Source organism: Rutidosis leptorrhynchoides, chromosome 2, assembly GCF_046630445.1.
Source record: "Rutidosis leptorrhynchoides isolate AG116_Rl617_1_P2 chromosome 2, CSIRO_AGI_Rlap_v1, whole genome shotgun sequence".
Lineage (NCBI taxonomy): Eukaryota > Viridiplantae > Streptophyta > Magnoliopsida > Asterales > Asteraceae > Rutidosis > Rutidosis leptorrhynchoides.
Window position 1 is genome coordinate 14,914,322 of NC_092334.1, and position 17,923 is coordinate 14,932,244.

A 17,923-nucleotide genomic window follows, 5' to 3' on the forward strand; every position below is an offset into this window, starting at 1 on the left:
TTGAATTTTCATCGCCCTCTACCGCCCATTTAACACGTGCTTTCTGTTTCAGCATATTACATTTAATCGTATCCTTCTTGACTCTCTCGCATCTGACATTTAACCACTCTGATCTTTCGCTGTCCGAAAGGGTTCTAAGTTCTGCCTTTAGTTCCCAAGAGTTACTCACCTCCATTAGTTCCTTTATTTCCGAATCAATTTTCCCAAAAGTCTGCTTGCTCCATTCCTTCAAACGATCTTTCACGTTCTTAAGTTTGAGTCTAAAAACTGTATCCGGTCTACACGCCTCCACACTAACATTCCAAGCAGCCTCTATAATCCTATCCACACCCACTTCGTCGAACCATGCATCAAAAACTCTAAATGGTTTTGGACCAAAATCAGTGCAACCATTTTTTAAAAGGAGCGGAGAGTGATCAGTGAGTTTTCTATCCAACGCAATGGTAGATAAATCATTCCATAAGTGTGCGAAATTATCCGAGACCAAAAATCGATCCAACTTACTAAATTTCCGACCGTCATCGCTTATCCGAGTGAACTTCTTTCCTACTAATGGAATTTTTAATTTCTAATAAATTAATATTTCTAAATCATTATTCTATTTTGAATCCATAAATCATTATTCTATTTTGAATCCATAAATTAATATTTCACTTATACAAATAAATAAAAATAATAAAGTAAAGTTCCTTAATATCATTAACTTTGCATATAAAATAAAAAGTTAAGAAAAAAATAATGAGTAAAACTATAAAGTGAAAAAAATACAGTTTATGAAATTTTGTGTATTTTTATCTGTGAACTATTAATATGGGACATAGTGTAATAATGAAATTTTCTGTGTTTTTTATCTGTGAACTTTAAATATAGGACGGATGCAGTTTTATAAATAAATATTACTGTATGTAATAATTTTTATTATTAATTATTTAAATTATTAATTAATAATATTAACTTTTTTAAATTGCGAGTTGTAAATTGATTAAGTAAAGTTTTTTAAATTAGTGTTTTTAAAAACAATAAAAATAAGCAGATGCATATATTTTTTAATTTCACAAGCTAATTCTTTTTCCACAAAACTCGTGTCGCTTAATACACAAAACACCAATCGCCACTTTACATTACAACCGTTACCTTTATTCATTTCTCTCTCCCGCACAAACACCAAAACACCTACTAAAAAATCATCCCAAATTCCCTACTGTTTTGCTATCACCTGTCCGTACCAATCTGTTCTTCTCTACCATTCATTATCACAACACCTTCCTTTCATCAAATTATTATTGCTGCTGCTAATTTCGTTCGAGAAAAATGTCTTTCGTTGCCGGATTAGTGATCGGAATTGTAGTCGGAATATTACTGATTGTTGTATTTGTTAGGTCTGAAAATGCTCGATCTGCTAAACGTTCTGCACTTGTAAGTTTAACAACTTCGATTTTATTTTATATTTTTTATTCTAGAATAATGAAATTGTTGTGTTAATTTTACTGATTTTGACTTGATATACTACTAATTTTTAGTTAAAATTTAAGTTATTGGATGTAACCTAATATATTAAGCTCTGAATTAGTAGCTTAAATTACGCCTTGTTTCAGGTTAGCTTACTCGCAGTGTATTACTTTATATACTGAGCTCAATAATGTATGAAGTTGTATTTATACAAAATATGCTGAAATTTTCAGGTGTAATTTAGTTGTTTATGTGGTCCAGAAACATAATGAGTCTGATCTATTTGACCTGAACTACTGCTCGATTAATAGTTTTACGCATTGTATATAACACTATGAAAACATTGCTCTGTAACATAAAAGGATATGCTAAATTTAGCCAAGTGCATATACACATGACACCTGGATACACTATCTGATAATTCCTGAATGTGTATCCTAATATATGAATATTATAAATTTTATACACACATCACTATGTGTATACTATGTGGTGTGAATGGAATTTGAATTTGGGTCACAATGGGTATTTAGGCGACAACAATTGCGGCTTTTGCTAGAATGACAGTTGAAGATTCAAAAAAGTTGCTTGCCCCAGAATACTATCCTTCTTGGGTTGTTTTCTCACAGAGACAAAAGGTGAGCTTTATTTATTGTTCGTGCTTGTTTTTGGTAGTGATTTATTTGGTCTTTAGGGACTGATTGTGCTGGTTTGTTTTTTACAGTTAGACTGGCTTAATGCTCATCTTACAAAGATCTGGCCCTATGTTGATGAGGTCAGTTTTGCAAGGGTTGATTGTAATAATCAAATTGTTGCAGCTAGTATGAAACTGATTAGTTAAAGATGGCATTCTGATTATTATGTGATTTTGGATATGTAGGCGGCGTCTGAGCTTATAAAGGCTAATGTTGAACCACTTCTTGAGCAATATAGACCAATGGTACTGTCATCTTTGTCATTTTCCAAGTTTACCCTTGGTACAGTTGCGCCACAATTTACAGGTTAGGCTAATTGATGATTTTATTTTACTACTTTCAGTTATTTTTTTAAGTTGTTAGCATGTCTGTTTTAGTTTATTCAATTCAGGTCACTATTTATAGTGGTTGGATAGCAGGATTTTTATCTTAAGAAAATTTCATATACTTCTGATTATGTGTTTTAGGAGTTTCAATTATTGAAGATGGAGGGGAAGGTATAACTTTGGAGTTAGAGATGAATTGGGACGGGAATCCGAGTATAATACTTGATATTAAGACCAGACTTGGAGTTGGATTACCGGTGCAGGTAATTTGTGTCTACTGTGTTGTACTATTATTAAATTATAATACTTGGCTTTTAACTTTGTTAATCTCTAACAGTGTATATTCTTGATGTTATCAATCGATAATCTTTTTCCTTTGCAAGACTTGTTAAAGGGTGTTTAGATTTTCTCTAACACTGATGATTGCTATTTGAAGTCGTAATACTAAGATATAGCTTGTTTGTCAAGATTTAATGTAATTGTGATGTTATATTTTATGGCCCAGATAATATAATTTGGAGAAGCAGTAATAGTTGTTGCAAAAATGGAGTATCTAAGGGTTAGTTAGAATTCAGATTGACCTTAGGCTTTGTCTTAATACCCTAAAGTTCTTACGTAACTGCCCTAACTTCAAACATGTGATTATTTGATTCTAATAAATTGTTGAAGTCACAACGATCAGAGTTGAAAAATGCAGGTCCAAACAGCTCTTAATTACAGGGACACGAGTTATAAGATTATGTGATGCCAGAGTTTTTCTGTAATATAAATACAAAGATGACACAATCACATTATGCCTACAAATTATGGAATTGGCAACCGATGTGGGCTAATTTGGGTTGCCGGTTATCAACCTTTTTGCCACCATAAAAATATGAACATGACACTGTAATTCTGCTGTGCAGGTAAAAAATATTGCCTTTACAGGGGTCTTTAGGTTGATATTTAAGCCCTTAGTTCCTGAGTTCCCTTGTTTTGGAGCTGTATCATTTTCTTTGAGACACAAGGTCCATATTCTTCTCTTTTAAGGTGTTACTTTTGACTGATACATTCATAGGTTGAAAATAAAACCTTATTTTCTTATATATATTTTGCAGAAACAAATGGATTTTACACTGAAAGTAGTTGGTGGTGACATTTCAGCTATTCCTGGAGTTGCTGACGCCCTTGAGGTGTGTAACAATCTTATATTAAAACCCTACAATAGTATGAGATGCAAAGTTTTTGTATTATTGTATATTAAGCACAGAACTTAAAAAATGGATTTGATGATAAATCAATAGATCTATATATTAAAACCCTACAATAGTATGCAAAAGCATTTGCTTAAGAGGTTATTTCATTCGATTTTCACGCAGGGCACCATACGTGATGCTGTTGAGGATTCAATCACCTGGCCAGTTCGTAAAGTTATTCCCATTTTGCCTGGGGACTACAGGTACTAATCATATATGTAATCTGTTGCATTAATAGGCTATCAAATTAATGTGCCGTTAAACATTTGGGTGTGAAATCAAGTTGAAAAGGTAAAAAAAATGTTGGTAACTGAACCCAACAAACCAACGTTAAATAATTACTCATTTGTACTTATTGCCCAACTTGCTCATATCGCCAAGCTATGCAAATTATAAACTTTTTTGCTAATAGAAGTTATAAAAGCCAACACATTATAAGTTTATCCTGTCTGTATTGTTTTCATTGATAGTGACCTTGAACTAAAGCCCATGGGAACATTGGAGGTGAAACTGGTTCAAGCTCAGGGTTTAACAAATAAAGACATAATTGGGAAATCCGATCCTTTTGCTGAGTTGTATATACGCCCCCTGCGCAATAGAATGAAAACCAGTAAAGTTATTGTAAGTTTTTCTATTTCTTTTCATTTTTTTTAATATTTTGTAGTGTTTAAAAGAGAATTCCCATTTTTCAGATAATTATAGATATAACTGAACTCTTTCTTTGTTACTTATTCTTCAGAACAACGACCTGAATCCTATTTGGAACGAACACTTTGAGTTTGTTGTTGAAGATATCTCCACTCAACATTTGACTGTTAAAATATATGATGATGAAGGGCTTCAAGCAGCCGAACTCCTTGGATGTGCTCAAGTTCAACTGAGCCAACTCGAGCCTGGTAAAGTCAGGGATGTTTGGATAAAATTGGTAAAAGATTTGGATCTCCAAAGAGATAATAAAGACCGGGGCAAGGTAATAACTCTAATTTTGACCCAAACCCATTTTGACACTTCTATTGTATTCATTTTTTTAGTTAGAATGTTTCTATGTATGTATTTATTATAGGTGCACTTGGAGCTACTGTATTGCCCTTACGGTATGGACAATGGGTTCACCAACCCATTTACTTCTAATTTCACAATGACATCACTAGAGAAAGTTCTTAAAAGTGGAGAAACCGAAAATGGCGATTTAGCAGCCAGTAAAAAACGAATGGTAATAATAAGAGGGGTGCTTTCTGTAACTGTGATATCTGCTGAAGATTTGCCAGCTACAGATATTATGGGGAAGTCTGATCCTTTTGTTGTTCTTACTATGAAGAAAACCGGGATGAAAAATAGTACTAGGGTAATTTCACCTTATAACGATTACTATTGTTTATTCTGTGTTGGATGTTATTTGAAGTGTTAGTTGATTCTGATAGATAATTTTATGTGTTTTGTAGGTTGTGAACGAGAATTTGAATCCTGTTTGGAATCAGACTTTTGATTTTGTTGTTGAGGATGGGTTGCATGATATGCTTGTTGTGGAAGTTTATGACCACGATACGTTCGGGAAGGTACATACATGTTTCCATTTTTTGTTTCTTTTTCTGTCAAAGATATTTATGGTTAGTTGACCATGATACGTAATGGGTCAAGATGGGTAATCTTTCATCAATGCTGGAACAGATTGGGTTGCCCGATACAATTTTCTTCCAAAAAGATTATTAATTTTACAAATAGTTAGTCATGTATGATTATAAAAATCATATTAATTAAATAAAAAGCCTAATCTTTGGCCAACCTTCGACCCCGATTGATGCATTTAACTCGTTTTCACTCATTTTGACAAATTTGTGGATGAACATTTGTGATCCAAATCTGTTAATGTGCAGGACTACATGGGAAGATGCATTTTGACATTAACAAGGGTTATACTGGAAGGTGAATACAAAGACTGTTTTCCACTTGATGGTGCGAAATCTGGTAAGCTCAATTTGAATCTCAAGTGGATGGCTCAGCCAATCTATCGTGACTCTTAACAACAGAGCGTTGTCGTCTGTTAAAAAGTGTTCATGTTTTTAAAGAAACCGTAAAGTTTGTTGAATAGCGAGAGGTACACATGATGTACAGAATCTTTGTGAAATTTGTTGTAAGAAACAAAAGATTATTTGTGTAGATTTGGAAGATAATAAGGCGATACACTTTTGTTGAGTATCAGGGTTTTTGTTTTGTATGATCTACATTTGTATCTTAGATTTTGTTTTAATCACCTATACTTTAAGGTGTTTGTTTTTTAATATGTTTTTATCTGAAGATCTTTGAACCATGTTTGTAAAGAGGATGTGGCTTAAAAGTCTATAAGCTGATTTAAGAAGACTTTGTTTTTTTGTCTGCAAAATAACATAATCTTGTTTGCAGCACTTAGAAGCATAGTTCTAAGTCTGCGAGGTTGCAGACAAAATAAGACATTATTTTATCTTATATTTTCAGCAATACAAACAGTCTGCAATAAAAATGTCTACGTGCGCACAGACATAACATAAGACGTAATAAGATATGCAGACCAACACCTAAATCGTGAATCCTCAGTCACGAATGCAAAAAATTTCATCTGTTCTAGAATCTTTAGCAATTAGCATTCAATTACTGATTCACTACCACCATTGTAATATCTGATCTTTTTAGATTAACAAACCATGTAAAGTGTAAATAAACAATAGTTTCAGCAACAATAGTAACAGGAAAAATAATTGTTTTTGTCGAATTTTGGCTACAATCAAGACTAGAAAGTGGCACACCAAGTTCTAAAACACTTTAAATCAACAACGATAACTTACAATTTCCCATACAAAAGCTTTTATTCAAGCTCAAAGAATGATACGTAATAATAATATCTAAAAAGTTACATGTACATTTTGCTAAATTAAGTTTGAAAACGAAGATGTTAAGATGTATGACATGTCAGCAAGGGGCCCACGCTGACCTGCCAGGTCATGAATGTCCCTCACTATGTCAAATACTGCCTCTGGTTGAGCCAGCTTTAGGGCATTTAGAGACATTTTCTTGAGTTCATCTGAGTTGGTGGTGAACCATCCCGCCACTATTCGAGCAGTCTCCTTTGGGCTTCGAGTGAACACACCCGCACCATTGCCCACCACGTATGGTACATTTCCTTTTTCCTATTGGTCCAAAATATTAACACCATAAATAACAATTCAGAACGATGGTTTGATTCTCACATTTTGCTAAAAATGGATGAACATGCCAAAAGTCAAAGTGTTTTTTTTTTTTTTTAAATCATACAACCTCCTAAATGATATTGTCAAAAAAAAATAAAAATTTGGATCATTATTACAAGAGTATGTATGCTAATCATATGTAACAGACTGATAATTAATGAGAAAATGAACAAAAGTTTGTCAAAATTACTCTTTTTAATGTTGACTCACACTAATGTTATGCCTCAAAAACCATGCATTATTGAGAATATGTATATAATTAAATGTATTAAATGTAAAGCAAGTGAAAGTGATTTTACATACTTGTCCCGGAATATAGTCATTGAGGATAATCGGAAGCCCTCTGATCAACGCCTCGGCGATTGTCCCAGGACCAGCCTAAAAATCGACAGAAATAGAATAAGTGATAAAGCTTACTTAATAAAAGCATACGTAATACCCCTAGACTCCAATATTTTAACCCAAGATTCATGAACAACAAGTGAATTTAAAGGTTCCCCATATGATAATTTGAGTAACTAGCCCGATTTGATGATCAATAAAGGAAAAAGATCGTACCTTGGTTATAATGCAGTCACAAGCACCCATCCATTTCTGCATCTGCGTCTCAAACCCTCTAACCTATCATCAAAGACCACAAATTTCATTCACATGTAAATGGGTCATCAATAGGTAAATGGGTCATCAATAGGTAAATGGGTAAGATTGTCACCTCTACCCAAATGTAGTCATTCTTACCTTAACAGGGATCTTCCAATCTAAAATTTCAAGTGACGAGGCTAAAGCCTTGTTTCGACCACATATTACTACCATTTGTCCCATTGCCTTTCCTGTTTCTTTATCGAACAAAGATTCCGCAAGAGCCTTTGCAGTTTTCTTAACGGGTCCCATTCCTTCACCACCTCCCATCAACAATACCGAAGGTAGTACCGGATCAAGTTCTAGCTCTACTCGTAAGTCATCCTGTAAAAATCCTTAAATTACCCTAATAAAAGTGAAATTAACGTGGTAAATATAAAGTAAAAGAGAGAAGAAAAAGTGGTTACCTTGTTAAGGACAGCACGGGCGAAAGAGGGCCGAACAGGCAATCCAAAAACTCGAACTTGGTTTTGTTCTAAGCCATCTACTAAAGCCCTCTTTGATACCTCTTCCGATGGGCAGTAACATCTTTTGACCCCTGGGTGAAACCTGGTAACTTAAACAGAAATTTGAGTTTTTTTAACCAATGTGATTATATATTTATATGGGATGAAAATGGAAAATAAGATTTTACCATGTCCTGTGGCATGTATTAAGATCGGTAATAACGGTCACAAAGATGACTTTCTTTTGTAATCCTTGCCATTTAAGAACCCACAATGGAATGTGTTGCATAAGAGGATGAACACTAATGATAATGTCTGGCTTGTACTCCATCAAACCGGCCTCAACTTCCCTTCAATTCAAAATATTTTCATATGAGAAAAAACGTTATAATGATTGAAAAATTCCTAATAAAATTTTCAGCATATAAAAGTTTAAGAAATGGTTAAAATGGGAGGGGAGGGTCAGGTCAGGTTCTGGTTGGCTACAAAAACTATCATTGCATTTTTTCTAATTGTTATATTATTATAGTAATCAGACTTTTTTAATACTAGCAATTAATGAGGTTTTGAGCATCTAGAAATTGAAATACACTTCGGACGATTTAACCTATTTGACCCGTTCCCTTTCTAGTTAAATACTTCAACTCAACCCCTTTGACCAATTAGAGAAAAAACATAACCCCAACCAGTCCTGGTATATGGGTTTTGGGTTGAAATTGCCTCTTCGACTTAATGGGTATGTAGTATGCTACACTAAACCAAACAAGATCGTTTTCAATGTTCATTTTCACATTCTGTACATGGATTTAAACAACATAGAGTCAAAGAATCATCCGAAGTAGCGTTGGTATATGATCATAACAATGTATGTGCCAAGTAGTTAAAGAACTAAGATTTAAGATTAATATTACTTGGCATAGAAGGCAGCAATTGCACCAAGGTAAGCACCATGTATCCATTTTGGCGAAGTTCCATGAAACGCTACGCTCCAAAGTTGGACGTGTTTAACCATAAACTTGTACTGATTTTCCATGTTGTTTAATGGCCAACCAGTGTATTCCTTCCAAACATCTTTAACAAATATCTACAAAAACCGAACAAATACAACACAACTTAATAAAAAAACATAAACTTTAGACACACATATCACCAGTCAGTCATATAACAAACACATAAAATGCATACAAGCTGATCAACACAATTTACAAACACACAAGTACACAACTTTATACAAATTAATCAAACAAATCACAAAAACACAAACTTTAGACAAATTATTCAAAGAAATCACAAAAACACAAACTTTAGACATCGAAAATTGCCTGAATTTGGTTGACTATGGCGTAAACTAGTTACATTTGTCAAGTTTTTCCCAATCCCAAAAATGAACCCAAGATTGAATTTTTCCAAAATGTAAGATCATCGGAGTTCAAGAATATAAGTAACTGACTATTTGATACAGTATCAATTTCAATAACATAGTTATATATACATATATATGGAGCGAGTAGAAAATTGTACCCTGTACTCATCACCAAATTCCATCTTGAAAGCATCACGTATTGCCTCAGCAGAAGCCCGGTGGCCCCCACCAGTATCACTCATCAAAATAAGTACATTCTTGGTTCTGTCAGCACCAAGCTGCACCATTTCCATGGTGTCACCTTCATCATATATTTCATATTTTAACCTTTTCTGTCCACTACCACCACCACCACCACCAAAACCATAAACTCCCACCCTTTCAAACACCGCCTTTAACGAATTTTTCTGCGACGCCACCATCATCACCATCTTCCACCCCCACAACCACCACCACCACCTCCTCCTATATATACATACAACTATCTGTCTCTATTTTTCAAAATTTCAAAAATTGAAAAGATTTAAGTTTTCAAGACAGACCCAGAAGTTACAACAAAAAAAGTTTATATTTTTAAGGACAATTATGTGTATGTATCTTGTTTCTTTCTTTAAACTAACAAGATACCCTTATACCCAGAAAAGATAACAAAAAAAGATTTTTATTGATTTTACAAAATGGGTTACTTTCAAAATTATATTTACTTCAAGAAACACGCAACAGAGACGTATATCGACTACTAAATTCCGTTTCTTTATAGAATGTTTCAAGAAACTGAAAACACCCACTTGTCGATAACCTAAAATGAACTTAACCCACCGAGATCTTGAAGTTTCCGGCGAAAATACGGTGGTTGCCGGCTGTGGAATTTTTTAATAGTGACAAAGACACACACAGAAAATCTGGGTAATTTACTTGAATTGGTTTTTAGTTAAATAGAGAGAAAGGAGTATAGTTTTATGCTTGGAATGATACCATTTGTCATTGTTCAAAAGAAAAAGGGCCATTGGTGAGATGTTTAAGGATTGTATGTTGTAAATCTCTGACCGTACGATTAACCACCTTGGTTTCGGAATGTTCGATAGTTTATTTTCGGATCTTTTTTATTTTATTTTATTTATTTTGTTTTGTTGGATTGTTATTGTTAATATAAATAAATATTAAATATATATTAACAATATTAATAATTAAAATACTTATATTATAAATTATAAAATCCTTTCATAATAAATATCCAAAATCAGACTACATTGTTATATTTCAGTAGGCTTATAACTACCTTTAGTGGCCTAGTTCAATATATTCAAATTGAAAGAACCAATAAAAGAGAGATGTGTTGTAGAAGATATAGGAGAGAAAGAGGTTGAAGAGGTGTGATGTATTTAATGTATATGTGTGTTTTTGTAACTTACATTATGCACATATATATAGTACAAATTTTACTATCCATATTTGACTAATTACCATCCATATTTAACTACTAAATTTACAACACTCCCCCTTGGATGGTAATTTTTTTAAAGAGCAATTAATACTGCCTCGTTAAAAACCTTGCTAAAGAAAACCCAGTGGGATAAAACTTTAGCTAAGGGAAAAAGAGTGCAGCATAGAGTTGACTCCCCCTCAAGTAGACAACGCTGAGTCGTCACATCTTTTGAACTTGCCTCATGCCAATATTGTGAACGTATGTTTTGAAAACAGCGATTGACAGTGCTTTGGTATAAAGATCAGCAGAGTTGTTGATTGAACGTATCTCATTTTAATCTGGTTGTCTTTTACGAGATCTTGAGTATATGAGAAGAATCTGAGGTTTTCATCTGAAACTGTATCATCTAAATCTTTTATGTACAAGTTTGACCCTGTGATTTGTCTACAGTCTCCTTCATGGTTTGCTCAAACTGTTGTTTCAATTCCTATTCCCTTTCAGTCTTTTTCTGAGCCTTACCAATATACCATTCTTTTTCATCAAACTTATGACCGTTAAGACCGTTTATAGCTTTAGCGCCTCGTCAGCATTTATGTTTTGTTCTGTCATTTTTGATACTCTTCTTTCATTTGTACTATGTAAGCTGTATTATCTTCATAGATAGTTGTTGGGCTTTTATAGCGTTCTAGTCCACAAGAATCAATAATGATTTGTATCATTGATCTTAACTAAAATCATTCCCGAGTAGCTTCATGTAACGCAATCACTTCGGCATGATTTGATGATGTTGCAACAAGTGTTTGTTTTGAGAACGTCATGATATTGCGGTGCCTCCATTTAGGAATACATATCCAGTTTGAGATTTAGCTTTATGTAGATCAGATAAATAATCTGCATCTGTATAACCAAACAAATTTTGTTTCGAGTTGTTAGAATAAAATAATTATAAATCAGTAGTTCCCCGAAGGTATCAAACTATTTGTTTGATCCCATTCCAATGTCTTTTGGTAGGGGCTGAGCTGAACCTTGTCAACAAATTAACTGCAAAAGAAATATCAGATCTTGTATAATTTGTAAGATACATAAGAGCCCCAATTGCACTAAAATATGGAACTTCTGAACCAAGAAGATCTTCATGATCTTCTAGAGGATGAAATGGATTAGTATCAATATTAAGATCTAACAACCATATGAGTACTTAATGGTTTTTGTCTTGTCCATATTAAAATATTTTAAATTCTTTTCGGTATAAGTTGTTTGATGTATAAGTAAGTCATTAGTTATATGCTCAATATGTAAATCAACGTAATACTTGATTTTTTTTTTTTAAATCTTTCTTTAGAAGTTGAATGGCTTCATAGATTTCTTTATTTAAGATAATTGATATAAACAGCTATGATCACATATCCGAACATTATTTTTATAAAACACACGTGCAAATAAGTTTATATGTATACCCTTTTCTTATCAAGTAGTAATTTAATCGATTATACCACATACGTCCCGATTGTATAAACCCATTTAGAAATCTTTGTGATTTAATGAAATATATTCCATTGGGTTTTGCATTAGATGCTTATGATACCTTAACCCTTCAGGTATATTCATATATATATCATTATTAAGTGATCCATACAGATAAGTAGTAACAACATCCATGAGATGTATTTAAATAACTACCAGGTTGATTAAGTATCTAATAAGTAATTGTATTCATTATAGGAGGATAAGTTTTTCTCCTAATTCATTTCTGGTCGTTGTGGGAAATCTTGAGTTACAAGTCAAGCTTTGCCTTGTAACTTCATTTGCACATTTCTTTTCGGATAAAAATTCATTTGTATTCCATTGTTTCACATCTTTAAAAGTGATAACGATTGATCCAAAAACTTTTCTTTTATTGAGCGATTCTAATTCAGCTCGTATTGCTCCTTTCCGTTGAGTTCAATCACGTCTATTTTGATATTCAATGACAGATTTTGGTTCCAGATCATCATCTTTATTCATGATGTCATTGTAACATTATATGAAAATATCTCATCAAGATTTTTCATTTCATTTCAGTTTCATAATATTGCATAATTTATTGCAATTTATGTATTTACATTTATCAATATCTGAAATGTCCCGTTCTTATTGATTAAAAACGTTCTATATTAATTGATTTCGTTGCGAGGTTTTGACCTCTATATGAGATGTTTTTCAAAGACTGCATTCATTTTAAAACAAACCATAACCTTTATTTCATCAATAAAGGTTTAAAAAGCTTTACGTAGATTATCAAATAATGATAATCTAAAATATCCTGTTTACACACGACCATTACATAATGGTTTACAATACAAATATGTTACAACAAAATAAGTTTCTTGAATGCAGTTTTTACACAATATCATACAAGCATGGACTCCAAATCTCGTCCTTATTTAAGTATGCGACAGCGGAAGCTCTTAATAATCACCTGAGAATAAACATGCTTAAAACGTCAACAAAAATGTTGGTGAGTTATAGGTTTAACCTATATATATCAAATCATAATAATAGACCACAAGATTTCATATTTCAATACACATCCCATACATAGAGATAAAAATCATTCATATGGTGAACACCTGGTAACCGACATTAACAAGATGCATATATATAAGAATATCCCCATCATTCCGGGACACCCTTCGGATATGATATAAATTTCGAAGTACTAAAGCATCTGGTACTTTGGATGGGGTTTGTTAAGCCCAATAGATCTATCTTTAGGATTCGCGTCAATTAGGGTGTCGGTTCCCTAATTCTTAGATTACCAGACTTAATAAAAAGGGGCATATTCGATTTTGATAATTCAACCATAGAATGTAGTTTCACGTACTTGTGTCTATTTTGTAAATCATTTATAAAACCTGCATGTATTCTCATCCCAAAAATATTAGATTTTAAAAGTGGGACTATAACTCACTTTCACAGATTTTTACTTCGTCGGGAAGTAAGACTTGGCCACTGGTTGATTCACGAACCTATAACAATATATACATATATATCAAAGTATGTTCAAAATATATTTACAACACTTTTAATATATTTTGATGTTTTAAGTTTATTAAGTCAGCTGTCCTCGTTAGTAACCTACAACTAGTTGTCCACAGTTAGATGTACAGAAATAAATCAATAAATATTATCTTGAATCAATCCACGACCTAGTGTATACGTATCTCAGTATTGATCACAACTCAAACTATATATATTTTGGAATCAACCTCAACCCTGTATAGCTAACTCCAACATTCACATATAGAGTGTCTATGGTTGTTCCGAAATATATATAGATGTGTCGACATGATAGGTCGAAACATTGTATACGTGTCTATGGTATCTCAAGATTACATAATATACAATACAAGTTGATTAAGTTATGGTTGGAATAGATTTGTTACCAATTTTCACGTAGCTAAAATGAGAAAAATTATCCAATCTTGTTTTACCCATAACTTCTTCATTTTAAATCCGTTTTGAGTGAATCAAATTGCTATGGTTTCATATCGAACTCTATTTTATGAATCTAAACAGAAAAAGTATAGGTTTATAGTCGGAAAAATAAGTTACAAGTCGTTTTTGTAAAGGTAGTCATTTCAGTCGAAAGAACGACGGCTAGATGACCATTTTAGAAAACATACTTCCACTTTGAGTTTAACCATAATTTTTGGATATAGTTTCATGTTCATAATAAAAATCATTTTTTCAGAATAACAACTTTTAAATCAAAGTTTATCATAGTTTTTAATTAACTAACCCAAAACAGCCCGCGGTGTTACTACGACGGCGTAAATCCGGTTTTACGGTGTTTTTCGTGTTTCCAGGTTTTAAATCATTAAGTTAGCATATCATATAGATATAGAACATGTGTTTAGTTGATTTTAAAAGTCAAGTTAGAAGGTTTAACTTTTGTTTGCGAACAAGTTTAGAATTAACTAAACTTTGTTCTAGTGATTACAAGTTTAAACCTTCGAATAAGATAGCTTTATATGTATGAATCGAATGATGTTATGAACATCATTACTACCTTAAGTTCCTTGGATAAACCTACTGGAAAAGAGAAAAATGGATCTAGCTTCAACGGATCCTTGGATGGCTCGAAGTTCTTGAAGCAGAATCATGACACGAAAACAAGTTCAAGTAAGATCATCACTTGAAATAAGATTGTTATAGTTATAGAAATTGAACCAAAGTTTGAATATGATTATTACCTTGTATTAGAATGATAACCTACTGTAAGAAACAAAGATTTCTTGAGGTTGGATGTGAAATGTCCCGTTCTTATTGATTAAAAACGTTCCATATTAATTGATTTCGTTGCGAGGTTTTGACCTCTATATGAGACGTTTTTCAAAGACTGCATTCATTTTTAAACAAACCATAACCTTTATTTCATCAATAAAGGTTTAAAAAGCTTTACGTAGATTATCAAATAATGATAATCTAAAATATCCTGTTTACACACGACCATTACATAATGGTTTACAATACAAATATGTTACAACAAAATAAGTTTCTTGAATGCAGTTTTTACACAATATCATACAAGCATGGACTCCAAATCTTGTCCTTATTTAAGTATGCGACAGCGGAAGCTCTTAATAATCACCTGAGAATAAACATGCTTAAAACGTCAACAAAAATGTTGGTGAGTTATAGGTTTAACCTATATATATCAAATCGTAACAATAGACCACAAGATTTCATATTTCAATACACATCCCATACATAGAGATAAAAATCATTCATATGGTGAACACCTGGTAAACGACAATAACAAGATGCATATATAAGAATATCCCCATCATTTCGGGACACCCTTCGGATATGATATAAATTTCGAAGTACTAAAGCATCCGGTACTTTGGATGGGGTTTGTTAGGCCCAATAGATCTATCTTTAGGATTCGCGTCAATTAGGGTGTCTGTTCCCTAATTCTTAGATTACCAGACTTAATAAAAAGGGGCATATTCGATTTCGATAATTCAACCATAGAATGTAGTTTCACGTACTTGTGTCTATTTTGTAAATCATTTATAAAACCTGCATGTATTCTCATCCCAAAAATATTAGATTTTAAAAGTGGGACTATAACTCACTTTCACAGATTTTTACTTCGTCGGGAAGTAAGACTTGGCCACTGGTTGATTCACGAACCTATAACAATATATACATATATATCAAAGTATGTTCAAAATATATTTACAACACTTTTAATATATTTTGATGTTTTAAGTTTATTAAGTCAGCTGTCCTCGTTAGTAACCTACAACTAGTTGTCCACAGTTAGATGTACAGAAATAAATCGATAAATATTATCTTGAATCAATCCACGACCCAGTGTATACGTATCTCAGTATTGATCACAACTCAAACTATATATATTTTGGAATCAACCTCAACCCTGTATAGCTAACTCCAACATTCACATATAGAGTGTCTATGGTTGTTCCGAAATATATATAGATGTGTCGACATGATAGGTCGAAACATTGTATACGTGTCTATGGTATCTCAAGATTACATAATATATAATACAAGTTGATTAAGTTATGGTTGGAATAGATTTGTTACCAATTTTCACGTAGCTAAAATGAGAAAAATTATCCAATCTTGTTTTACCCATAACTTCTTCATTTTAAATCCGTTTTGAGTGAATCAAATTGCTATGGTTTCATATTGAACTCTATTTTATGAATCTAAACAAAAAAGGTATAGGTTTCTAGTCGGAAAAATAAGTTACAAGTCGTTTTTGTAAAGGTAGTCATTTCAGTCGAAAGAACGACGTCTAGATGACCATTTTAGAAAACATACTTCCACTTTGAGTTTAACCATAATTTTTGGATATAGTTTCATGTTCATAATAAAAATCATTTTCTCAGAATAACAACTTTTAAATCAAAGTTTATCATAGTTTTTAATTAACTAACCCAAAACAGCCCGCGGTGTTACTACGACGGCGTAAATCCGGTTTTACGGTGTTTTTCGTGTTTCCAGGTTTTAAATCATTAAGTTAGCATATCATATAGATATAGAACATGTGTTTAGTTGATTTTAAAAGTCAAGTTAGAAGGATTAACTTTTGTTTGCGAACAAGTTTAGAATTAACTAAACTATGTTCTAGTGATTACAAGTTTAAACCTTCGAATAAGATAGCTTTATATGTATGAATCGAATGATGTTATGAACATCATTACTACCTTAAGTTCCTTGGATGAACCTACTGGAAAAGAGAAAAATGGATCTAGCTTCAATGGATCCTTGGATGGCTCAAAGTTCTTGAAGCAAAATCATGACACGAAAACAAGTTCAAGTAAGATCATCACTTGAAATAAGATTGTTATAGTTATAGAAATTGAACCAAAGTTTGAATATGATTATTACCTTGTATTAGAATGATAACCTACTGTAAGAAACAAAGATTTCTTGAGGTTGGATGATCACCTTACAAGATTGGAAGTGAGCTAGCAATCTTGAAAGTATTCTTGATTTTATGAAACTAGAACTTTTGGAATTTATGAAGAACACTTAGAACTTGAAGATAGAACTTGAGAGAGATCAATTAGATGAAGAAAATTGAAGAATGAAAGTGTTTGTAGGTGTTTTTGGTCGTTGGTGTATGGATTAGATATAAAGGATATGTAATTTTGTTTTCATGTAAATAAGTCATGAATGATTACTCATATTTTTGTAATTTTATGAGATATTTCATGCTAGTTGCCAAATGATGGTTCCCACATGTGTTAGGTGACTCACATGGGCTGCTAAGAGCTGATCATTGGAGTGTATATACCAATAGTACATACATCTAAAAGCTGTGTATTGTACGAGTACGAATACGGGTGCATACGAGTAGAATTGTTGATGAAACTGAACGAGGATGTAATTGTAAGCATTTTTGTTAAGTAGAAGTATTTTGATAAGTGTCTTGAAGTCTTTCAAAAGTGTATGAATACATATTAAAACACTACATGTATATACATTTTAACTGAGTCGTTAAGTCGTCGTTAGTCGTTACATGTAAATGTTGTTTTGAAACCTTTAGATTAACGATCTTGATAAATGTTGTTAACCCAATGTTTATAATATCAAAAGTGAT

The 17,923-nt window shown here is 32.6% G+C and overlaps 2 protein-coding genes across 2 annotated transcripts; one reads left to right on the forward strand and one right to left on the reverse strand.

Moving 5' to 3' along the window:
• The first annotated feature begins 1,282 nt into the window (after positions 1-1,282).
• Positions 1,283-5,960, forward strand: LOC139890577 (synaptotagmin-5-like). Its single transcript, XM_071873465.1, has 13 exons — positions 1,283-1,416; positions 1,983-2,087; positions 2,174-2,224; positions 2,330-2,450; positions 2,612-2,733; positions 3,376-3,477; positions 3,568-3,642; positions 3,829-3,908; positions 4,176-4,326; positions 4,445-4,675; positions 4,769-5,050; positions 5,148-5,261; positions 5,580-5,960. The coding sequence occupies exons 1-13, from the start codon at positions 1,312-1,314 to the stop codon at positions 5,724-5,726; spliced, it is 1,686 nt and encodes a 561-aa protein (XP_071729566.1). The 5' UTR covers positions 1,283-1,311; the 3' UTR covers positions 5,727-5,960.
• A 469-nt stretch (positions 5,961-6,429) lies between these two features.
• LOC139890578 (monogalactosyldiacylglycerol synthase 2, chloroplastic-like) lies at positions 6,430-9,931 on the reverse strand. The gene is made up of 8 exons (XM_071873466.1): positions 9,533-9,931; positions 8,923-9,095; positions 8,200-8,361; positions 7,973-8,114; positions 7,665-7,889; positions 7,485-7,547; positions 7,230-7,304; positions 6,430-6,866 (listed from the first exon to the last, which is right to left on the reverse strand). Exons 1-8 carry the CDS (start codon positions 9,803-9,805, stop codon positions 6,606-6,608), a joined length of 1,374 nt encoding a protein of 457 aa, XP_071729567.1. The 5' UTR covers positions 9,806-9,931; the 3' UTR covers positions 6,430-6,605.
• Positions 9,932-17,923: the final 7,992 nt, after the last annotated feature.